At 49.2% G+C, this 23849-nt stretch overlaps 1 protein-coding gene across 6 annotated transcripts in view; it reads left to right on the top strand.

Moving 5' to 3' along the window:
* Nucleotides 1–1662: 1662 nt before the first annotated feature.
* BAZ2A (bromodomain adjacent to zinc finger domain 2A) overlaps nt 1663–23849 on the top strand; it is a 33917-nt gene continuing 11730 nt past the window's right edge. Inside the window, exons 1-12 of one of the 6 annotated variants that reach the window (XM_060025017.1) lie at nt 1663–1770; nt 6537–6622; nt 16652–16789; nt 18359–18747; nt 18838–18952; nt 19827–20012; nt 20512–20730; nt 21185–21673; nt 21819–21879; nt 22933–23041; nt 23212–23313; nt 23483–23693. In XM_060025017.1, coding sequence (XP_059881000.1) covers nt 16654–16789; nt 18359–18747; nt 18838–18952; nt 19827–20012; nt 20512–20730; nt 21185–21673; nt 21819–21879; nt 22933–23041; nt 23212–23313; nt 23483–23693 — 2017 coding nt within the window. In that variant the 5' untranslated portion in view covers nt 1663–1770; nt 6537–6622; nt 16652–16653. Of the gene's footprint in view, nt 1771–3003; nt 3048–6536; nt 6623–7135; nt 7240–16651; nt 16790–18358; nt 18953–19826; nt 20013–20511; nt 20731–21160; nt 21674–21818; nt 21880–22932; nt 23042–23211; nt 23314–23482; nt 23694–23849 lie in introns of those variants that run through there. The other 5 variants (XM_060025016.1, XM_060025014.1, XM_060025011.1 and 2 more) reach the window with 5 other exon arrangements.

The following is a 23849-nucleotide window of genomic DNA, read 5'->3' as shown; positions in this document are numbered from 1 at the left end:
AGCACAAAGTAGGCCATATATATTTGAAATGGGGTCATCAAAAAAGAAAAGCCATTGTCTTGGATTGATGAACAGCTGTGAGTCTTGTGAATGGGTTTCCTGGGGATGATGTGATCTTAATAGTAGGGCCTCATCTTTTGCCCTTTTATGTCATTGTTCAAAGGAAGTTGATTTTTTGCCTCTTGTATATAGTGCATTTCTGCTTTTTAAAAAGCCAAAGGACTTTTTAGAAGAGCATTTTGGGAAAAATGGGTTGGGTTTAGAAATAACTGCTATTCTAAGAGAAGGCAGGGGTTAATCAGTGAATGAAATTTTTTGGAAATGATAACATGTTCTGAAGGATTAAAATTGAGTCAAAACAGCCCTCTTTTCTATCTTCTACCTTCCTTTTTTTCAGAAGGTGTTCCTAACTACTGCCTCCTAACTTATATTTTGGGCAAGACTAGTATGTTTGTGATTCCTTGAGGCAATGCAGAATATAAAGTACCATGGGGCCTATTCTGAGGTCTGCTAAAATCCCTTAAGAAAATTGGGGAAAGAATCTTACAGGAGAATAGTAATTTTCAGTGGTGTTGGGCTTGGGTTTCTGAACTAAATAATGGAATTAGACAATTTTCCCTTCATCTTAGCCCACCAAAACATGCAGGATTGCAAGGATTACTCAAAAGTACACCCACCTTTTCAAACAAGTGCAGGGTTGGATTTGATGCCCCTTAAAACATTCTTTTCTGGGCCCAGACCCATCTCCTACTGCCCTCTGGTGGTGGTAGGACTGGAGGCTCTGCAAGAACTCTGATCTCACCATTTTGAAATCCATGAAGGCCATTTGCTGGGATGTGGTTCTTTGCTAATGACTGTTTACAAACCAGCTGGGGCTTTTGTCCTAAGGAGGAGCCTGAATCTATAAGCTCCACCCCGAGGCATTCAAGTCGGGTAGAAGCAGGGCAGGACAAACAGATCCCAATTCAGAGGCCCTTGGGGGCTGAAGGCTGGGGAGGAGCCTTGGGAGAGGTGCCAGGGGTGGAGTAGGGGCCTCTGAGTTTCCCCCCATCTGCCTCTGACGTCCTTGGCACGTCTCTCCTGTGTCATGATTTGGACGTTAGGTGGAGCCCCTGAGCTGCCTGTGTCCAGTAGTTTGCTCCTAGAAAAGCCTGGATTTGGGGAAATGCTGAGTTATGGGGGTTGGGGGCACATCCTCTAGGTCCTTACTCTGGAGTGGGTAAGAAGCTGGTGCAGAAGCCCCCAGGGTATGGGTCCGCCCTTTCTGCTGTGTTTTCCCATGTTATCCAGATGCAGACCTAGGAACTGTGAACCTAAAGGTTGTTTCTATCATACCTCCACCCTTCCCCCCATACATTTATGTCTCTTAGCATTCATCGAGAACCTTCTCCCTCTCACTAGCTGCAACTATTTATTTCCTTCCCCCTTCACCGCTCTCTTCTTGTACCACGCCACTGGGGTGTCAACACAGATCTAACCTTCCTCCATATTTCTCCTGGTTCTGCCCTGTCCTCACCGCCTCCTCCCTCTCCACCCAGAGAAAGCCACGCCCTTCCCTCCTCCCTCCCCACCCTAGTCTGTCACACAGGGACATCACCCTACAGCAGTTCAGGCTGTGGTTCGCAGGAAGCATACATTGGCTTTTTGATTCGTGCTAGTTCCCACCTCACAGTTTGGGAGGATCTAACACCAGCCTGCACGTGAAGGGGGAACCAAGGACAGTGAGGAGCTGGGTGGTCCCAGCCCTGGAGCCCTGCCAGCCCGACATGGGTAAGTATGAGGACCAGCCCCCCGGGAAGGCCTGAGGGATGCCTACCTCCCTCCCTGGCTGACTCAGCAGGGGTGGGGCCTAACCTTTGCTCTTTTGGGGGGTGGAGGGGAAACCAGACTATAGGGGCACAGGGGCTCAGCTGTTGAGGCTGCCGACCAAGGGGTCATGAGCACTGGCCAGCTCCAGCTCTGGGGAAGAGCTTAAGAGTGTACCTTAGGTTGGGGCTTTCCCCACCTCACCACCCTCGCCTCAGCCCCTTGCGCCTCCCACTTAAGCTGCTGAGATTCAAGAAATATTTCACAGCACTCACTGCTGGCTTTACCCCCACAAAAGTAAAGCCCACTTTTGGTCGCACTGGATGATTTTTAAGGTGCTTCTCCCCCTGTTTTCTCCCCAGCCTTTCAAGTCCCTGCCCTCTTCCCTCCCTGACCCTGACCCACCACCAGGTGGGGGGCTGCACTGAGCAGCTGCTTCCTGTTGCCCCAGAGGTTGCCGCAAGGGTGGTGGCGGCTGGGGGAGAACTGAACTAGAAGAAAGCCGATTCTCACGGCCCCACACCAGCCTCACTAGGGCTGCTACTGGCGATCCCCATGCTTCAGTCACTGAGAAGACAGAGAGAGGCAGGACTGAGGTTGAAAGGCCTAGGAGGTCTTTGCCCTCCTGGCTTCCTGATTGCAGAAGTTTTTAAACTTGGGTCGTGCTGGGGGAAGGAGGCTGCGTCTCTCCACGGCTGTAGGGCTTGAGCCCCTGAGGAGCTGAAACACAGGGAACCTGTTCATTTAGTAGGGCCGCTGTGTGTTACCCCCAGCACGCTCGGCCTTGAGTTCCCTCTCCGACACCTCCATTCCTCCGGAGTCCTTGCGACTCTCACTGCCTTCCTGGCCCTCCTTTGTGAAGAGATCTTTGCCGGTGCCTCCGGAGAGCGGGTGGAGCTCTCCCAGGTCCTCCAGTTCGGACCCATCACCATCCCCCACTTGACCGCAGAAGTTTCTGTCTCTTTTTCCTGGGATCTGTTCTCTTCCTCCATCTGGGATCCTTCCTGGTTCGGGCCCCTAGGAGACGCCACCCGTTTCCCCCTCCCTCAGCGGATTCTTCGCGACAGCCCTACCCGAGCGCTCGTCCCTACCCCAGTAGCTCCTGTCCCTTTAAGTGCTACCTCCCCACCCCAGCCACCCCCCCGCCACCGCCGCCGCCGGCCAGGGCTGGGGGAGGAGGCGCCGCCGCCGCCCGGCTCGGCCACCTGCGCCGCCGCCGCCGCCGCCCGGCCCTGCTCCAGGTGAGGCCCGGAACCCACGTCTGGTCCCAGAGCCCCCGGGCGGACCGCCCCTGCGATCCCCTGCCCCGGGATCCCCGCTGCCCTGGACTCGGGATCTGACCCTCCCCCTGCGGGAGCTGCCCTTCCTCTCTCCCCCGCACTATCTACTCGTCCATTTCTCCCCTGTCCTCTGCGACCGGAATCCGGAGGCTTCTCACGCCTCTCGGCCAACCTCTCCCGGGTACCCCTCCTATTCCGGACCCAGGATCTCCCCCTCCCCCGCTCCTTCCTCGCCAGAAAAATCTCCCGCGGTCCGGGTTTCTCCTCCTCCCCTCTGGAACCATCGCTTTCCCACGCCATCCTAACCTCCAGTGGGAGGGGGAACAACCGCCACCCCAACTACTCTCCTTACCCGTAGTAAGGGGGGTTGGGGGCTATCATAGACTAGAGTCACTTTCAGGCCCTGCTCCGTTTAGCCCTTCAAGTTCAACTAACTCCCATCTAAAGCTTTTCTGTAGCCTTCACCCCACTCCATCTCTCCCGGACTTTCGGGGTGCGACCTCAGCACCAGCCCAGGTGGGAACGACCCTCTTGGACTTGGGGTGGGCCGGTCCAGCCTAAGAACGCTCCTGCCCCAGAGTCAGGGAATGGGGGAGGGCGCATCCAGAATCTTGTGATTCTGGGCTTAAGGGGCTGTTGGGGGACGGTGGATGAGGTTCTTGGACTAAGTCTCTAAGGGCAGTGGGGTGGTGGGGAAAGCCTGGGAAGCCCAGCCTTCTCTATTCAGATGCAAAGGGAGTCCTAAGGAAATTAGGTCTTTCTCCATCCTCTTCTGAGACCAGCATGGAGAAGCTCGTTGGGGAGTTTAAAAAAAGACTGTGCTGAATCTGAGGGGACACATACCAATTTGGAGAGAAGAGGGATGAGTTGTGGTCCTTTTGATGTGTTATAGAAGAATCTGGCCTCCCCAAAATACAGAGGGGGAGGAGACTGTTTTCCATTAACCTGGACAGGGAAGGGGGACAAGTTGGAATGGTTACAAGGTTGAGGGCCATCTCCCTACTAGACCCTATTAACACTGTGAACGCTTCAGCCAGTGAGCACAAGGGAGGTCTTTAATAATTACCCCACCTCCACTGGGGAATTCCCCCTCCCTGCAAATCCAGCTGCGACCCTAGCCCTGCCCCTTCCCTTCTTGCGCTCTCATTCCCTGCTAACCCCAACACAACACACTCCAGAACGAGGGGACAGGGTGTCTGGATTTGCTTCAGACTCTTCTGAGTCATGTTTCACAGGCTGGGAGGGAGCTGGCGGGAGGAGAGGGTGGTCAGCAGTGGTGTTTGGGGTTGAATTCCAGTAGTACCTGGACAGGGAGAGGGAGAGGTAGAGGGATGCAGACGAATCCCCTCTCTCTCCCTTTCTGTCTCTTCCCCCTCCCAGCCCCAGCCATCTGGCTTCTGCGTGGAGCCACGCACTGTGGCAGCTGACCCCAGTCAGGGTGGTGCAGCAGGAACACAGGGAGGGTGAGAAAGGGGGAGCAGGTGCTAATTTCTCCCTCCCCATTCTCTTTATTACCCGCCCACTGGCCTGGCTTGTGAAAGGTTCAGAGTATTCCCTAGGTACCCTTCTCACAAGTTGCTGAAAAAAAGACCATTTGCCCCTTCCTCTTTCTAGTAGCTTCCTAAAGGGAGGTGGGGTGGGTGGGTGATTGGCCACATCTGATGGGGTTGAGGAATGTTTGGGGACAGAAAGGGTCAGTCTGCCCTCTGTCATCTGGATGGGGGGGAGAAGCACAGCTGCTGCTTGGGGTGGCTTCTGGCAAGAAGTAAACACCCAGCTGTTGGCATATTGACACCCCACCCTCATCCTTCCTCAAAGAGCAAGGAAGACCTCTGATTAGATGGGATGAGGAGGGATCTCATTCAAGGAGGAAGGTGATTGTAGTCTTTCCGCACCAGATGGGAAAGAATGGATCCTGCCCCACTTTCTTTTCTAATCCCAGGTGGCCGTCTCCTATCCAACACCCCTCTTCCCAATCGCTCCTGGCCGGGATAGTCCTAGGGGTTGCCCTGGAGACTAGGCCTGGGGCTCGGAAGGGGTGGGAGCAGTCAGTGGGGCACAGGAGTAACCGGCTCTTCCGGAGCCGAGTGGAGCCAGCGGGTGGGTGTGTGTGGGTGTGTGGTGGTGGGGGAAGGGGCGTGGCTACACCCGTCTGACTGGCCCAGGCTCCTCCCCTGCCGCCCGCCTCCGACTGGCCAGCCCTATGATTGGGGGCGGGAGGTAGGAAGATTCTCCCTCATCTGCCCTGGAAAAGGAAAGAGGAAAAGGAAAATAAAAAAGAGATACCTAGCTCTCTTCCTCGGCCCTTTAGGAAGCCAGTTCCATACCCTGAGCTCTCTTCTTCACCTGTCTTTATTTTGGGAATGGGGGAAGCATTCCTTAGCAGAAATTTGCTGGATCCCTGCTTTCTCCAGAAAGAAGGACCCCCCTCTACCCTGAGTGTGGCCTCTATTTACCCAGGGGCTTGAGGTCACTAGGCTGTTGGGGGTCCTTATTTTTTATACTAGGTGACCCTATAAATCTGTTACTGAGTCATGGTGGAGAAAAGGATTTTGATTTCTGTCTACTCCTTCCCACTGACAATCTACTTTTTTCAGGAAAGGGACAGAAACCCTCCCAACCCTCTTAGCCCCTCTCTCTCTGGCCCACACACTTTGAGGCTTTGCTGAAGCTCACTTCCTTCTAAGCTTCTCTGAGCCATTTGCAGTGGGGAGTGAAGTCTGTCCCCAAATTTAGGAAGAACTCACTCCCCTGTGGAGTAAGGAAATCCAATCTACACTAATGTATTTGATCCTGCCTTACTCTGGCCCCACCCAGTTTTCAGGTCTCCTTCCTCCCCAGACTCCCAAAGGAAAAAGTATTTGTTGACCCCCCAACCTGCCAGAGTTTCATCATCCCCACTCTGTCTGTTCCTCTTCCAGAATATTCAGCTTGAGTTTTGCACAGTTAGGCAACTGTTTGTACAACTGCATTGCAATGAATTGAATGGGAATTATCTTGAAGCCTGCAAAGTCTGTTGAGTTGCAAGGAAAAGAAACCTGGTTTCTAGTCACATTTTATCCACAGTTTGACCTTGAACAAGTCGGTTAACCTCTTCAGGCCATAATTGCTTCATCTACCAAACAAGAGAATGTTGAACTAGAAATTCTCTAAATTCTAACATCATGTATGACACTGTTCTTCATTCTGGGTCCCTGCAATAGACGTTTTAGGTGATAGCTAAACTCTAGTCCTCTGCTAGATTTTTCTTTCCTCTTCTCAGAAGGTTTCACTTAGTTATATAGCCCTATCAGAAAAAGTATACTGGAACTATAGAATAGGTGGACATTTGGGGCACCTCATTTGCTGGTCAGTTTTCCTGCTTCTCCCCTGTCCCTCTGACCAGGTTTAGGCTAGACTCAGGCCTTCCCTGTCTGGTCTCTGAGCCAAGCTTCCTTTTCCTACCCACAGGAATCTTCCCGACCCCCAGAGCCCTGTGGATGTCGCCGGGAAAGTGGTGATCCAGGCAGGACCAGGCTGCCACCCACGGGACAGAGGTGAGTGGGCAGCAGAAGCAGCAGGAGCTTGCCTTTTTCCACCCCTTTACCAGGACTGAATTTTCCTGACTTACCTTTCTGCTTCAACACTTCCACTTTTCCACTACCCAGCCTGGGAAATAACTGCCCCCGAAATGATCTTAGGGGAGTGGCACATGCCTCGGTCCTAGAAATTTGGTTTAGTCTTTTAGGTTAACCTTGGGATCAGGACACGCCTTTCAGTTTGCTCAGTGTGATGCAGGACTACCGCCCACAATGAGACACAGTGCAGAGGGAGCTTCCCGGTAGGCTAGGGAGACACTGCGGCGCTAGGACCCAGATCCGGGTCGGGGAGCCGGGATGGCGGGCGCTAGGACCCGGCGGCGGAGGCCGCGGAGGGCGGCTCTCTCTCGGCCGCAGCTTCCCCGCCCCCTCCGGCTCCGGCTCACTCCTCCCCGCCGGCCATGTTGGCTCCGCTCGGGCCCCGCGGTTGAGCCGCGTCCCCCTCCCCCCTCCCGGACCCCAGACCCCCTCCCCCGCGTTCCCCTCCCCTCCTGGCGCCCGGAGCGAGGCCATGTGAACCGCCCGTCTCCCGGGGAGAGACAAGCCCCGAGCCTGGCTGGACGCCGCCGCCTCAGGTCTGTTGGGTCTGTGGCTGGGGGCCTGACGGGAGGGAGCCCCGCTTTCATCCGAGGCTTCCCTCAGGGAACCGAAGCTCTGGAGCCGCCTAGAGCCTTGCCGGGGGGTGGGGGGAGGAGACGCCAACTCGAGTTTATTTCCAGTTAGAACCCAGCCCCGGGCGGGGGTCTTCCTGCACTGGGGGGTGGGAGGAGAAGGGGGCTGGTCGGTCTGCAGAAGATCGGGATGGGGCGGCGGGGGCGGCAGCGGGAGGAGCTGTGGAGGTTCCCGGCGACGGCGGCGGCTGCGAGGAGGAGGCGGAGAAGCCGCCTGGCTGGTGGAGATGACTCCTGTGGGGGACTCGGGGTGGAATCCCCGGGAGGGGCTCCACCTCTTCAGATGGGGTGGGGATTGCCCGAGTGCGAAGGGTAGGTGAGGGGGTTCCCTGGACGGGTTGAACACTCCGTTTGTGGGGATTGGGGCGTTTTGGCAACGGTGAGTGGAGGTCAGAGGGGTTTCCAGGGGTCTCGGGGTGTCCGCTCGGCGGGGTGGGGGTGTGGGGTGCACGTTCTCTTGAGCTTGGCGAACAGGAGAGGGCCTTGCTGGAGTGGAGCTGTGCTTGGCCTGGGGCCCCCGAGTCCCGGGAGAATCCGCCACTCCAGGGATGGGGGTTGATAGGGCCGGTGCTGAGGCGTACGGATTTGAGCCGGCCTTAGGGGCCGGAGGGAAGAATGAAGAGGGAGCCCTTTCCAAGGGGGATCCCTCACTAAGGGGATCCCCATTTCCGTGGCAGAAAAGATGATCCCGCATCATCCCTTTCTTTCCTGGTGTTCCCAATTTTCAGGGGAATGCAATGCCAACAGCAGTCATCCTTTGTAGGATTTATTGGAGTGGGAGATTTGCATCCTTCGGGGGGCGATGCGGGGGGGATAGCTTCCACCTCCATCTGTACACAAACAGCCCCTCCCCCAAACCTCCCGCAGGAAGTGGCCGGGAAATGGCAGCTGTGCGTTTGCTGCTGCGTCTCTCGTTGTTTTGAAATGTCCATTTTAATCAGATTTGGTTTCATTTTCTGAGGCCTTCGGGCAAGCTTGGATCCTGCCAACCATGTGGTCTGAGAGTCCTTCGTTCGACTTTTTTTTTTTTTTTGTAAACTTAATTTGTCAACTGGAAGTAGTCACTGCAGTTGACTCCCTGATCCCAATCCCCCCTCCAAAGCATCTCTGTCTCCCTGTCTGGATTTTTTTCCCCTGAGCTAGAGGTCATAGAAAAATCAAACTCACTCATCCACCAGCAGGGCTACACAAGTGATGCAAATTCCCTCGGTGTAGAGAGCTGTCAGGAAGACTTGGGATCTTTTGTGTCAAGAGAGTGGCTTTTTGGGATCCTGCTTAATATATATTCTTATATACATACGAATATTAAATATATTCTTAAGTATGACAGTTTCTGTATTGCAGAGCACTTGAGTAAGTGAGCTTGTGACGTGATGAAGTTGATTCCGAGAGGTGGAAGAAGAGGGGAGAATGGGGAAGATTAAACTGAGTGGGGTTTGTGGGGGGGCGGGTAGGGACTGATTTGCAGAGTGAGTGTGGTGGGCTTGTTCCTCACTGGTGATTCTAGCCTAAAGATAAGTCCCTGTGGGAAGCCTGTTAGTTGACATGGGGGGGGTTTACCTTCTGCAGTACCAAGTAATTAGGAGAATTAGTTATCATATGACTTATGCTTCAGTCCATAAAGGACATCTCTCTTATTACCATTCGTGGAGAGGGCTAAGCTTTTCCCTTGTTCTGTGCAAAGTCATGTGTCCAGATTTTCTCTTTTTCCCACCTGATAACTCCAGGAGATTTCTACTATAGCATATAGTGATGGACTGTGTGTACTGTGCCCCCAGGCACTTGGTTAGACCCTGGGTTTGGTTTGAGGTGAGCTGGCCACAGGATTTTCTGTTTTGAGAGGTGAGATCATTTGGACTATCCTGAAAACTGCTTAAGTCTAACATTTAAATAATCTTTTCTATTTTCCACCTGAATTGTAGATTCTTAGATTAAAGGTCCAGGATAGGACCAGATAGACATATATGATTATGTGGCACTGGTAAGATAGCATCATTTCTCCTTTTACTGGGGCTGTTGGGGTTGATAGTCTGGAAACAGTAAAAACGAGTTCAGTGTCACTGTCCTTTTTCTTGCCCTTCTGCTTGACTGATTGGTTCCTTTGAGTTGCTTTCTTGACAGTGATTTTAAGTTCCCCATTCTTCAACCTTTGTTTACCTAGATTGGGGCCTGACAGAATAGTAAATTGATTTTCCCTGGTGGAAGTTAAAAGAATGAAGGAAGGAGAAAGACTACTCTTATTTCTTTGGACTCTTTAAGAGAAATAAAAGTTGATTTTGAGAAAGTAGATAGCTATGGCTTCATTTGATACACGACTGATCAGAAAGCTGAATGCAGTAAACCTTTCATGGCCTTTTTGTAAAGTGGATGCATTTTTCTCTCAGAGAAGTGGATTTCTTAATATTGACTTCTTTTTTTTTTTTTTTTTTTAAGCCTCTCCGTAAAGGAAAAAATTTGAGGTGTAGGGAGAACTATGTGGGCCGACCTCAGAGCCAGTCAGAAATCTAGAATGCCCTGAGAGGCTCATCTTGCAGTCTTGTGGTTCTGGAATCAGGTGTTGCCAAGAGAGAAGCAAAGCTTGTTAGGGTTACTGTGTCTTGCTGATGTTGACCTTTCTTATCACCTCTGAAGAGGTCTGCTATATTCTTTTACTAAAAGAATAAAATACAGTTAAAATAGTGTGGAAGTTAGTCCAATAACCGGTATGATGTTTGACCTTGTGTGAGATGTGTACAGTGAGGCAGTAATGCCAAAGTTTTTATTTCCTAGGACATAGAGTGAAGTATAAAACTCTTGAGGATTTCCTGGGGCAGATAATCTTCCTGATTTATTTCTTAGGATATGGATGTCCTCATATACCTCATAGCCTAAGATTAATACTTTCTCAGCATTGCTGCACATGGGTCAGAGGGACCATTTTTCACCAACTTTTTGGTCTTCATAATTTTGAGATTTATAAAATTGTGCAAAACAAAAAACCTGTCTTCTTTGAAGAGTTCTGGAGATTGTTCTCGGATTGGGTCACTGGCAGTAGAAGTAGCATTGTGTTATTGTTACGTGGTGTTCTGTCCTTCTCCTAGTTAAAGAGAATAATTAAAGGGGCATTTTACATAATGAAAATATTACCAGACAGTTTAGCAAATATTCATCAAAAACTAAAGCATGAGGGTTCTTGGGAGTTCCCAGGTGGTCCTGTGGTTAGGACTCCACGTTCTCAATGCCAAGGGCCTGGGTTCGATCCCTGATCGGGGAACTAAAATCCCACAAGCTGCGAGGTGCGGTCAGAAAAAAACAAAAACCGTGAGGATTCTTAAGAGACAAGTGGTACTGCTACTTTTGGTCTCTTGGGCTTGGGCACTGTATAACCTGCCTTCTCAGCTCAGTTTTTTTTTTAGGGGGAAGGGGGATAGATTTTTGAAGGAAGGGGTGAAGTCATTAACTGTTAGAGCTGAAATTCTGAGAAACAGTCAGAGCTTGAAAGGGAAATAACCTTGTTTCCACCTCTGGAGTGTGGTTTTTAGTGTCCTGCAATTTAAAGGCATTTCCAGTCCTCTGACAGTGAAGTGACCAGAGCTGTGGCAGAAAACCTAGCCTAGATTGTTAGTATATGACTCCTTTATTCAGTCGCCAAATACTTTAAAACCTGCTATATACCTTCAGTGTTCAGTTAAATCACGCTTCCCTGTTTCCAGGCCTTATTTTCTGCATGAGACATATGTCTAAAATATGTCAAGATTTGGGGCCTTTCTTCCCTCTAGAAATTATCTCTGTGAAGAATGAAGCTGAATTTTTTGGTTCTCTTGAGAATGGTGGGAGCAAAAATCACAAACTTTATTGGATGAGTAAGTTGGTAGTGACAGAAAAGACAGATTTACTCATTCATTTGCTCAATCTATGAGTTCAACAAGTATTTCCTTTCATTTTTTTTAATGTACTTAGCACTAAGTTAAGTGCTGGAGATACAATGGTAGAACTTAATTTCTGGTTGATGCTGTAGAACCTACACAGTATAGAAGAAATAAGAACAGAGAACAATCATCTTTGTGCTTTTCTGTGCAGCCTGGACGTGGCAGTTGTCTTTGAGTAGCCTCCCTTAGGATAATAATCTTCCTTCTTTCCTCATCTTCCTTCTGCCTACTGTCCTGACTAGGAAAAGGGGGTTAGGAAAGGACATTTTGAGAGAATGAGCCTCAAGTCAGTATGGCTGTAGTCTGAGTCTGGGTTCCAAGGGAAGATTGTTACGAGAGCTGTCTGAATGGGCTACCCTCCTGGGGAAGAAGGCATGTTGATTTTGTGGCTTGGCACTTGGAACTCTTTTGGTGGAGGAAGACAGCTTAGCCAGGAAGGAGTTTTTAGATTTGAAAGTGAAGGCATGCTTGTTTGCAGCATCAGGAATTGGGAGTAGTGAAAACTTTGGGATCTTCCCCAGGGTATAGGGTAGAAATGGGAAATGAGGCAGCTTTTGTGGTAGAGCAGGGTTTTTCAACCTTGCTCTTGATTGAGCAAGAACCAAATAATCCTTTGTTGTAGTGGGCTGTCTTGTGTATTACAAGATCATTAGGAGCATCCCCAGCTTTGATTTCCTAAATGCCAGTAGCGTATACCTTTCTAAATGACTAAATGTCCCCTGGGGGCAAAATCACCCTGGTTGGAAACCACTGTATTAGAGTATGGTGGATGATTCCAGAGATGTGTAGAGTTCAGAAGTATCCTTCATAACATTCACAATTACAAATCTAAAATGTAGTATGATTTACTTACTATACTGCAAGATTTAAATTCACTGTTTAGTAAAGATAGACATTTGAAATCTCTGCCCACCCCACAAAATTAGAAACCTCTCTATTTGTGGAATTTTAGTATTCTATATGGGAAGAATGAACCAAGGAGCTGCAGGGACTCAAGTGTCCAGCTAGATGGTGTTAATGTGTCTTGTCTTTCTGGGGGTAGCCTCAGAGGTCTGAGTGTTAGGGTTGGTCAGGGCACCTGCAACAGTGTTGAAATTTGTAACATTTATTTCAACACTGCATTGTCAGCCCTTTTCTGTCAAAACCATGTCACAGGTCCACAGAGTAGTAACTCTTCAGTAGCAACTGAGAGAAAGAGCAGCCTATTTGGCCTTGTGGCAAGAGCTTTACTACCTCAAGCTTAAGGGGCAATGTCCCTTAACTCTTATAAAGGAAGCTTAGAGGTCCTTAAGAGATCCATTTACATACTACTGGGACTGGGCTGCGTGCTGGCCTGATTGTACTTCCTGGTCAGGAGAGCTGTCTACTATTCTGGGGGTTGGGCACTGACTGATTTCTCTTTTCATTTGGCCAAAATCCCATTAGTTCAAAGGGAGACACTCTCCTTTGCTTTACTCTTCTTCTTATTAGCTCTAGATGGGAGGACATAATTTACCTTCAGGCTTTATTGTGAAAAGCATCTTGGGTAGGAAGGTTAAAATAAAATAACCCTGGTTTTATTGCTGAGAGGAGCTGCCCACATTTTCTTTGCGTTCCTATAATGCGATCCCATATTTAAGTGACATCTGAAATCAAGAGTGTAGGGACTTCCCTAGCCATCCAATGGTTAAGACTCCTCGCTGCTAATGCAAGGGGCTTGGGTTCGATCCCTGATTGGGGAACTAAGATCCCACATGCAAAACTTCTCTTGAAATCAAGAGTCTAGTTGCATACAAGGAAGTCTGGCTGGGAGGATCATCCCTGGTTTGGTAATATCTCCCATACTAGTAAAAATCGTAATGGTTTTAAATTATATTTTGACCCTTTGGATATGATTATCTTTTTAAAAACTAAAAACAAAAAATAGTTTTTACTCTTTTTTGTCTAATAATAATAGCTAAAATTTATTGAGTGCTTACTGGGTGACAGATGCTGTGCCAGGTCCTTTATATAGATTTTCTCATTTAATCCTCACAAGCCCTGGAGGTGAGTACTAAAATTTTTACTAATGATGAAGCAGAGGCTCAGCAACATTAAGTAACTTGTTCAGGGTCACACAGCTAGTGGCAATAGAGCTGGGATTTGCACCTAGAGCTCACTGTTGTTGCGCTGATCTCACTGCACAGCACAGAGTATTTTATGTTTCTAGGAAGCTTCTTATAAATGAAGTGATTGTGGTCCTGATGACCCCTCAGTAGAGGCTCCTGGGGAAACAGACCTCAGATACTAGATAACTTCCCATTCCTTTTACTTATCTGATTTCTGTAAGCCATCCATTTATGCTTATTAGTATGTAATTTATGAGACAGGAAATGCTATGCTGTCCCAGAGTAGCAGAGATGAGAAGGTCACTAGTTTCCTCATGGATTCAAACAGAAAAAGGAAAAACGAACTGTGGCCTATCATTGAGTGGGAGAATATAGTCCAGCGCACAGCAGAGGTGTGGCTGTGCATAAAACTGGGGGAGAGGAGATGTGGGGATCAGATGAGATTGGCTCTCCAGGCATAGCATTTCTAGACTTGCGAAATGAATCCCTGAATGTCCTCTTTTTTTTTTTTTTTTTTTTGGCGGCATGTAGTTTCCCCACCAGGGATCGAACCTGGGCCCTGGCAGTGAAAGCACCAAGTCCTAACCACTGGCCTGCCAGGGAATTCCCTGTGATGTAAGCTTTGTTTTGTTTTGTTTTTTAAAGATTTTTTTTTTTGATGTGGACCATTTTTAAAGTCTTTATTGAGTTTGTTGCTATACTGCTCCTGTTTTATGTTTTGGTTTTTTGGCTGAGAGGCAAGTGGGATCTTAGCTCCCACAACAGGGATTGAACCCGCACCTCATGCATTGGAAGGCGAAATCTTAACCACTGGACCTCCAGGGAAGTCCTCCCTGTGATGTAAGCTTTGGAAGGAACCTAACCTAGAGTATAGGGAATGAACTTTCCTCCTTGGTGTCTTTCATTTCGGAAGGGTCACTAATCTCATGATGCTTATTTTTCAGATCCCTTAGTGCTGAGGATGGTCTTTAACTATAAGGAAATCCTGGGGGCCCCTGAGGTCTTCTGTAGAGACCAAGTTTCTTCACTGATGCATAGCAAGTCTGGGTCTGCTGCTTATTTTAGAGTGAAGATGGGAAATCCTTTATGGGAAATGAGTTTATCCTAAAAACTTTTCCCCTCTTAAATTGACAAAATGCAAATTGCTTTTATTATTTATTTATTTATTTTAATTTATTTACTTTATTTATTTTTGGCTGCGTTGGGTCTTCTTTGCTGAGCTCGGGCTTTCTCTGGTTGCGGCGAGCAGGAGCTACTGTTCCTTGCAGCACACGTCCTTCTCATTGCAATGGCTTCTCTTGTTGTGGAGCACGGGCTGTAGCTGCGCGGGCTTCAGTAGCTGTGGCACACAGACTCAGTAGTTGTGGTGCACTACCGCAGCATGTGGGACCTTCCTGGACCAGGGCTCGAACCTGTGTTCCCTGCACTGGCAGACAGATTCTTAACCACTGGGCCACCTGGGAAGCCCCTGCTTTTATTTTTTAAATTCCAGTTAAAATTGATAAAGGTAGAGACAATTATGGTATTAGGCATGGAAAATCTTTTTTTTTATTTTTTAAATTTATTTATTTTTGACTACGTTGGGTCTTTGTTGCTGCACATGGGCTTTCTGTAGTCGTGAGCGGGGCAGGGAGGGGTGTACTCTTCGTTGCCAGTGCGCGGACTTCTCATTGCGGTGGCTTCTCTTGTTGTGGAGCACGGGCTCTAGAGCGCATGGGCTTAGTTGCTCCACGGCATGGTGGGATCTTCCCGGACCAGGTATCAAACCTGTGTCCCTTGCACTGGCAGGTGGATTCTTAACCACTGCCACCAAGGAAGTCCCAAGCATGGAAAATCTTACAGCTGTCATGCTATATACTGTACAGGGTTTATATTTCATGCTCAGAATTATGTTAGATTCACCTAATGGTGGCTAATTTGCATTATCTAGCATGTTCAAGAATATGATTCTTGCAAACCTTGGGCAGTGGCCTTATGTGTCCTTAACTGATTTATTCATTCTTTTAAAAGCTTTACTTATAGTTTTTTTTTTTTAAGAGGTTATTTAAAACACCACCTAGGTCTGCTTATTATCTCATCTTGGGAGCTTGATAAAAAAATCTTTATACCTGAACTCTTCTGTCCTTTACTCTTCTGTGGTAACCAAAGGAGTTGCTTTTTCTATATCAAGACAGATCATGTCTCTCATATAACAAATTAGTATGCGCTAGTACATCATAAGTATCTGATTGATGTGTCAGGCTTTGCCAGTAATTCTAGCTTCTGCTTTCTGTCTTCTTCCTTCTTCCCTTTGCTCTATCGAAGGTAAATTTATTCTCATCATCATTCCTAGTAGTATATCACCTCATCATATTCAGGAGAGGGTAAAGAGCTTTTTAACCATACTACTCCCCAATGAGCCACTGTACTTTACAACTTTAAGTACCTAGCTATCCTCTCAGTGACCATTTACATTTAAGCCACAAAACCAAAACATGGGGAAGTAATCACAGTAGACATAACAGAATACTGTTCCTTGGGACACTCTCTTATTTAATCAGTTTTCCAGCTCTGACACTTTTGTGAGCTATGTTCTTAGAGAGCATGGTATTTCCCATGAAAAAGGAGTAGATGTGTTACTGGATGATTTGACTTTTGCTATTATGGTCACCTTTCCTGAAGTGTATTCTTTTCAAATTCCTTTACCTCAGTTAACTATACTATCTTCTTCAGATGTCTAGGGCTATGGATAGGATAACGTGGTAATTGCTTAACTCAACTATAATAATAAAACAGTATATGTATTAAACATGCTTTTTCTGCCAACACGTCCATGCTTTTCTGTCAGAAAGATGGCTTTGAGAACCTTCTGTATACAGAAGTCCCAGAGTGGGACTCTGGCCTTACCTTGGCGGTGGGGGCGGGGGGCCGGGGGGCGGGAAGGATGGAGAATGTTAAATGTTGCAGCTGAGGGCTAATATCTAACATAGAGGGGTAACCTGGGCTGGGAGTTAAGAGGGTGGGGCTTATACAGGGGGAAGACTCCTCTAGGTGTGTATCTTGGTTTTCTCCCTAACTCTTCTTATCTCTACAATTCTGACTTTTTAAAACACTGTTTCTATAAGGTCATTGCCCAGGTTAGGAGTATATTTCCACTTCCTCTTCTCTTCTCTCCTTCCCCACTCCCCCCGCAACTCCCCTCCCTCCCAATCCAGTACCTGGGTAGGAGAAGGGTAAGTAAAGTAGATGGAGGGGAGGGGGCATTCCCTCTAGAAGATTCCAGGTGACATAACCTTGTTTAACCGCCAGTATTTTTTTTCCCCTCTCTCTCCCCTCCTACAGAAATGGAGGCAAACGACCATTTTAACTTTACTGGCCTTCCCCCTGCACCTGCTGCCTCAGGACTGAAACCCTCTCCCTCCTCAGGGGAGGGGCTCTACACTAACGGGTCTCCCATGAACTTCCCCCAGCAAGGGAAAAGTGAGTGTGAGGGCCACATGGCCTGGGAGGGAGTGGGCATCGCTCCTTGAGAGCAGGTTGATGGGATAAGGTTTGGCTCTGGACTAGCTACTTCACAACAACTCTCTTTTATGCCAGGTGGGAAGGGAGGAAGTGAATCCTCAGAACTCCAGCTGCTGGAGAGAAGTCAAACTTCTAAGAACAAGTTCTAGGGATTTATGGAAACAACACTTTTCATTTTAAGGCTGGAAGGGATTAGAAAAACATACTGGCCTTTTCATCTTAGCTTGCTCTTCTGTCAGCCCTGTTCCCTGGCTGCTGCTTCTGATAACCAGGTTGGACCCGTGAGAAAGAGATAAAGGGCCAGCCCTCTGAGAAGCTGTTTTTAGAGGCTGGAGTAGCCCTCCCTTAGGACTGGGGGTGGAGGGGTTGGGTGAAGGTTGGGATGTGTTTGCCTTTTAGTTTGTGCAGCAGAGAAGAGAGCAGATGCTTGAAGTGCTTGTGCCACCTCCTGTCCTTGTGGATAGAAGATAGGGACAGGGAGCGTTATAATTCTTACCTAGTTCCCCAGAGAGAAACATCTATAATTCCAGACAGAAGTGTTGCTGCCAGGATCAGGTCTTTTCCTGGATTTGGCTTATCAGTTGCTCTGTACCATGGCCCTGCCAAGTACCTCTCTAATCTTGCCTTGGTTTCAGGTACTTTATGCTTGGAAGCAGAGTGAGGCACAAATGTTTGCCTCCTTCCTTGCAGCAGAAAAATACTGCCACAGGCTTATACTTAACCACCACTCCCTCCTGTCTTTCACAAGGGGGTTGCAGATAGATAGAAACTCCCTTATTTCGCTGGAGGACTGCTCCCATGTCCCCTGAAGCTTCCTTAGTATCTTGGTTCCTTTTATTTGACTGCCCTCCAATCCAGAGGCCGCCATTGGTGTTGAGAACTGAAGTCTGCATACTGCTCATGCAGAGTTTTCCCCCCCGTGTATTACCCTCCAGTGCCTATGGGGAGGGGCCAAGGCCAGCCTTCCGAGCTGGGATCTTTCTGCTGTGGTGACTGCAAATTCTATTCTTAGCCCAGCACAAAGTGCTGGATCTGCATGTGCCAGTGAGGTGGAGGCTGTCTCTTCTGGTGCCACTGTGGGGCAAACAGGCACTGGGGAAGGCGGCGGGGGCTGGGGGGGGCAGAGAGTTCAGTCATGCCACTCCAAGGGAAGAATTCCTCCAGGGAATGAGGGTGGGGAAGAATGCAAGTCACTGTAGGGCGTCTGCGAACAGTTTCATTAAAAAAAAAAATTTGAAAAGCCCTGAGCATCCAGAGCAGCCGGCTCTCTGCTGGTCGCTCTTGTGGTAGGCTGGGAGAGCTCCCCAGCCCCCTACTCAGCAGCCTCAGCAGCGATTGCTAAGCTTCCACCCAGGAGCATCTGGGTTTGGTGTTCCCTGGAGACCAAAAAGCTATAAATACAGTAGAGGGGGAATCCCCCACCCCTTCACCTTCCCTTTTTCTAGTCAGTGCTGTTGCTTTAGTAGAATTTATAGTGTTACTTGCATACATAGCTGTAACTGACCCTTTTCCCTCCTTCTCTGCCAGGTTTGAATGGGGATGTGAATGTTAATGGCTTATCTACTGTATCTCACACTACTACTTCAGGGATTTTGAACTCTGCTCCCCACTCCTCCAGCACCTCACACCTCCATCACCCCAACGTGGCCTATGACTGTCTCTGGAACTACTCACAGTACCCACCTGCCAATCCTGGCAGCAACCTCAAGGACCCACCCCTTCTCTCCCAGTTCTCGGGGGGACAATACCCACTCAACGGCATCCTTGGGGGCAGCCGGCAACCTTCATCCCCAAGTCACAACACTAACCTTCGGGCTGGGAGCCAAGAGTTCTGGGCCAACGGTACCCAGAGTCCCATGGGGCTTAACTTCGATTCACAGGAACTATATGATTCCTTTCCTGACCAGAATTTTGAGGTGATGCCCAATGGACCCCCTAGTTTTTTCACCTCCCCACAGACTTCTCCTATGTTGGGATCCAGCATCCAGACCTTTGCACCCTCGCAGGAGGTGGGCAGTGGTATCCATCCTGATGAGGCAGCAGAAAAGGAGCTGACTTCAGTTGTGGCGGAGAATGGCACTGGCTTGGTAGGCAGCCTGGAGCTGGAAGAGGAGCAGCCAGGTATAACTGTGGGTCTGTGAGCTGGGTTGGGAGAGGGAAAATGGGGCTCTGGGGGGCGCAGTGGCTTTTTGAGGTGAGGAAAACTTGTCTTTCCAGCTCTCTGCAGTGGAGGCTGATTTGCATGTTGGTGATTAGCAGAGCCAAGTGGCTGGTGTTTTTGTGGCAGCAGCACCAGCTCGAGAGTGGGAGTGCAAATTATTTCAAGCTCATGCAGAGCTGCTGGCCTGGAGAGGGCAGGTGGGCGAGCCCGAAACAGCCCCAACAGACACCCTGCATCAAGAAAGCCTTCTTCTAAGTTATAGGAAGGGGTTGGGGCATCAGCAGGAGGCAAAGAGGCCAATTTGACTTGACTGTGGCAGGGCCAGACTGGCTGCTAAAGTGGGCTGAGCCCTAAGTAGTGATTGGCACGTGCAGGAGGGAAGGAACAGGCAGAGCACACCATTGCTTGTCTACTCACAGTTTCCTTTCTTTTTTGTTGTTGTTAGCATAGGTACATGTGCAGTCCCTCTCACCTTCCCCCTCAGAATAGATAAATGCTTAGTTTGCTATTGATTCCAAGTATAAAGGTGACCACCCTGTGAAATCACAGGATGTTTTCTCTGTTTAACTGGATGGGGGAAACAGTTGAGAACATGATGGGGTTCTTGTCTCAGACCCCACTCTTCTTTCCCCTCTTTACCTGCTGCAGGATCTTCCTCGCACATCTTTGCATACTCAAAAGTTCTCGGTATGATCGGTACCCAACATAGAACTGGGACCCATAAATGTTGAAAGAATGAACATCCATCCCTCTAGCAAAGATTGCCTACTAATAGCTAACTGAACCCGTTGACGGCACTGATTTTGACTTTTGCCCTCTCCTGGGATTTCCTAGAACTAAAGATGTGTGGTTACAACGGCTCTGTCCCTTCTGTGGAATCATTACACCAAGAGGTCTCAGTCTTGGTCCCTGATCCCACAGTGAGCTGCTTAGATGATCCTTCACATCTTCCTGATCAACTGGAAGACACTCCAATCCTCAGTGAAGTCTCTCTGGAGCCCTTCAACACTTTGGCACCGGGTAGGCTTGGAGATTAGCTCCCTTCAACGTATCCATGCAGAGGGTAGCCACTTTATACCACCTGGAAGAGATAGTAAGCCAGGGAAAGTATTTGGGAATCTGGGACACTGGGGTCTCTAGATGATCCTGTGGCAGACCACAGTTTCATGCCACAGGCCTGACTGGGCCAACTGCACTCTGAGCTGAATTGGTTCATTTCCCAGGTTCTCTCCCAGTGTTCCTTTTGGCCAAGAGCCCTGGATAGGGACTTATTACCACACAGATGGGCTATTTGGGTTCTCACTAACTTGCCATTGAACGATTACCTTTTACCCCACTGAAATATAAGAAAGGCCTATTTTATGATAGATGCTAGAATTTTGTGTTGGTCTGTGGGTAGAAACCATTGCCTTGCCTTTCCCTAATATTAGAAGGAAGCTTCACACTATAGGAACTAAAACTGGATATGTTCAGACTAGTATTTCTTAACTCTTGCTTTCTGATTTTTCCACCCCTGAAGAGCCAGTGACTGGAGGACTCTATGGTATAGATGACACGGAGCTGATGGGTGCAGAGGACAAGCTGCCTCTTGAGGACAGCCCTGTGATCTCTGCCCTCGATTGTCCTTCCCTCAATAATGCCACTGCCTTCAGTCTCCTGGCAGATGACAGTCAAACTTCAGCCTCTATATTTGCCAGCCCCACCTCTCCCCCTGTCCTTGGGGAGTCTGTTCTGCAAGGTAAGTGAGGAGAGCTAGGACAGAGAAAGTCCTTGACCTGGGCAAAGGTGAGAGAACAGGCCTTAGGGGTGGGAAATCTGTGAGAACACCTTCCTGGGAGCTGAGGAGGCCATGGAACAGTGTATGGTGGGACTAAAAAAGGCACTCTGACTTCTGCCCTGTGCCCAAAAGAACTTGTGGGGTGAGACTTGGAGTTTGTGGGGAACAGGAGGCCAGAGGCCTTTACTGGCTCCAGGTGAAAGGTATTTCTTCACACAGTGACAGCAGCAGCAGTTTTGCCCTTTAACCTTCATGAATGGTAGGGGAAGAGAGCCAGAGGCCATTTCTCTTTTTCCAACCCTAGGGGAAAGCCCTTGAAGTAACCTTGTTTAGCTTCGTCCAGGTTTGTCTGAGTAGATTCTCTTGTTTTATATGATCGTTCTTCCTTTAGCCGTCCTGTCCCTTTGGATTCTAGATACTAGCTTTGACCTGAATAATGGCAGTGATGCAGAACAGGAAGAGATGGAGACTCAGGCTTCAGACTTCCCACCATCTCTGACCCAGCCAGCCCCTGACCAGTCATCCACTCTTCAGCTCCGTACAGCAGCCTCGCCAGCGGTCTCACCAACAGCCTCGCCAGAGGTCTCCCTGGCGGTTTCTCCAGCAGCCTCCCCGGAAATCTCTCCAGAAGTCTCTCCAGCAGCCTCCCCAGAAATTTCCCCAGCCATCTCCCCGGCAGCCTTCCCAACAGTCTCTCCAACTTCCTCAGCAGCCCTCCCACCCGTCTCCTCAGAAGTCTCCTTGACGGCCTCCCCAGTGACCTCCCCAAAAGCCTCCCCCGCACCTTCCCCAGCAGCTGTCTTCCCAGCAGCCTCCCCAGCAGATAAGAATGTCAGCAGCTTCCTTGAGACAACTGCTGACCTGGAAGAGATCACTGGAGAAGGAGTCACTCCCTCTGGTAGTGGTGAGTGTCTAGATTCTGTTCCACCCCTAGCTGGTTCCAGGAAAAGTTTCTGTCTCATGTGGCATTTAGCCCTTCCTCACTGGCCTGTCGTCTCAGTATTTTGCTTGAACTCTTAACTTGGGTATCCCCCGTTTTCTTCCCCAAGGTGATGTCCTGAGGAGACGTATTGCTACCCCAGAAGAAGTCCGTCTTCCCCTCCAACATGGGTAAATGCTCTAGTTTGCTACATGCATCGACCTTTGACACATTTAATGAATGACTCTAGGAAAAAGGGAAGGGAGCTCCTCTCATCTGAGATGGGGAGAAATGGGCTAGACAAGAATGGGTTAAAGGATAGTTACCTGCAGTGATAATGTTTCTGGGCATGAGATTCTTAGGCTACCTTTCTTCCTCTCTCACGGTCTTCCTCCCCTCACCCATTCTTTCCTCATTTTGTGACCACTCAGTTTTTTCCTCAAGGGGCTACTGCTGTTATCTTTTCCAAATTCAGCTGGTGGGTCTAGGGTTCAGATGTCCAAATGAGTTACCTTGTCCTGTATGCTTAGAGAAGGAATAGCAGTGAATGGGGAGTGTCTTAGTCCCCATGAATTGGGATTTTTTTTTTTTTTTTAATGCACTTTAAGGGCAGGAACAGTATGAGACCAGAATGAACAAGCCAGCACACCAAGGGCTTTATAGGAATAACTGCCTTCCTGACCTTCCCCACCTCCGCCCCTGTAGGCTACTTGTGATCACCAAGTCTGAGTTCTGCTTTAAGTTTTGAGAGAAAGATAAGGCTTAGTCTTAGAATAATCTGTTGCTCAGAACACAGAGTTCCTCACTAAACCCTGGCCTCTCCAGAGTCATTTCATGGAGTCAGCAGTGAGTTTACTCTTCTGCTTGCCTCCCCACCCTCTGTCTCTTCTGCCTTTATTCTCTTAGGTCTTTTATCCTCTTTAGTGGAAACCCAGTAATTTGCCCTGAATGGCATTAGGGAGGGGGTTTCTGGCTGCTCATCTCACTGACTTTGTGAAGGGAGGGGTGGAGGTCTTTCTGGGCTTGTGCAGTTTGGTGTGTTGCTTTCCCCTGTGGTGCTGAAGGGCTTGTGGCCCAGGCCTGCCTTCTGGCCAAGCTTGTATCTCAGGAACCTCTGCATCTACATGCAGTTCTAGTGAGACAGGTGCGGGGCGGGCCATCTGCTCACTGGGCTTGGCTTCTGGGTGGCTTGAGAGTGGGTAGGGGTGTGACCTGGCGGCAGGGCCCGTGTGCTTCTCTGGCAGGTGGCGGAGAGAGGTGCGCATCAAGAAGGGCAGCCACCGATGGCAGGGGGAGACCTGGTATTATGGCCCCTGTGGGAAGAGGATGAAACAGTTCCCGGAAGTGATCAAGGTAATGTAGCTTTCGTGGACTTTTTTAGGAAAGCACAGACTCCGTTTTTGGGGCCCAGTGGCAACAAGCTGGCATTGTCTGCTCTGGGGCTTGTTCTGCTTGTGCTATTGCTGGCCAAAGGTGTGGTAGGGCTGTAACTTCACTGATGCCACTCTACCTCCTCCTCATAGTACCTGAGCCGCAATGTGGTACACAACGTCCGCCGTGAGCACTTCAGCTTCAGTCCCCGTATGCCTGTTGGTGATTTCTTTGAAGAGAGAGACACACCAGAGGTGCACACCCAAGGGTTAAATATGCTTTTGTGTCTGAGAAAGGGTTGATGGACAAGCTGCAGCTTCCTCTCATGGGGTTTGGAGATTCTTGGGCATTGAATGGTTCAGAGGGCCTGGTGGCTTGCACAGACTCCCTCCCATTGTAACAGAGTCTTCCTTATTACCTCAGGGCTTGCAGTGGGTACAGCTCTCAGCAGAGGAGATCCCATCCAGGATTCAGGCAATTACTGGGAAACGGGGCCGACCTCGAAACACTGAGAAGGCCAAGACCAAGGATGTCCCCAAGGTGAAACGGGGCCGAGGTCGGCCACCCAAGGTCAAAATCACTGAGCTGTTGAATAAGACAGATAACCGCCTCCTAAAGAAACTGGAGGCCCAAGGTACGATTGGGGATTCTGCTCACTCTCTGAGGTATCTGAAATGTTGATGAATTGCTAATGCCTGGGTTTCCCAGGAGTGTGACTGACATCTGGAAGAAATGAATCTGAATCACCTTCCCCTCTCTGGAAAGCAGCATCAGGGTCCCAGCACTTTTG

The sequence above is a fragment of the Delphinus delphis genome, chromosome 11 (assembly GCF_949987515.2).
Source record: "Delphinus delphis chromosome 11, mDelDel1.2, whole genome shotgun sequence".
Classification (NCBI taxonomy): Eukaryota; Metazoa; Chordata; class Mammalia; order Artiodactyla; family Delphinidae; genus Delphinus; species Delphinus delphis.
This window is presented reverse-complemented; position numbering and strand designations above follow the sequence as displayed.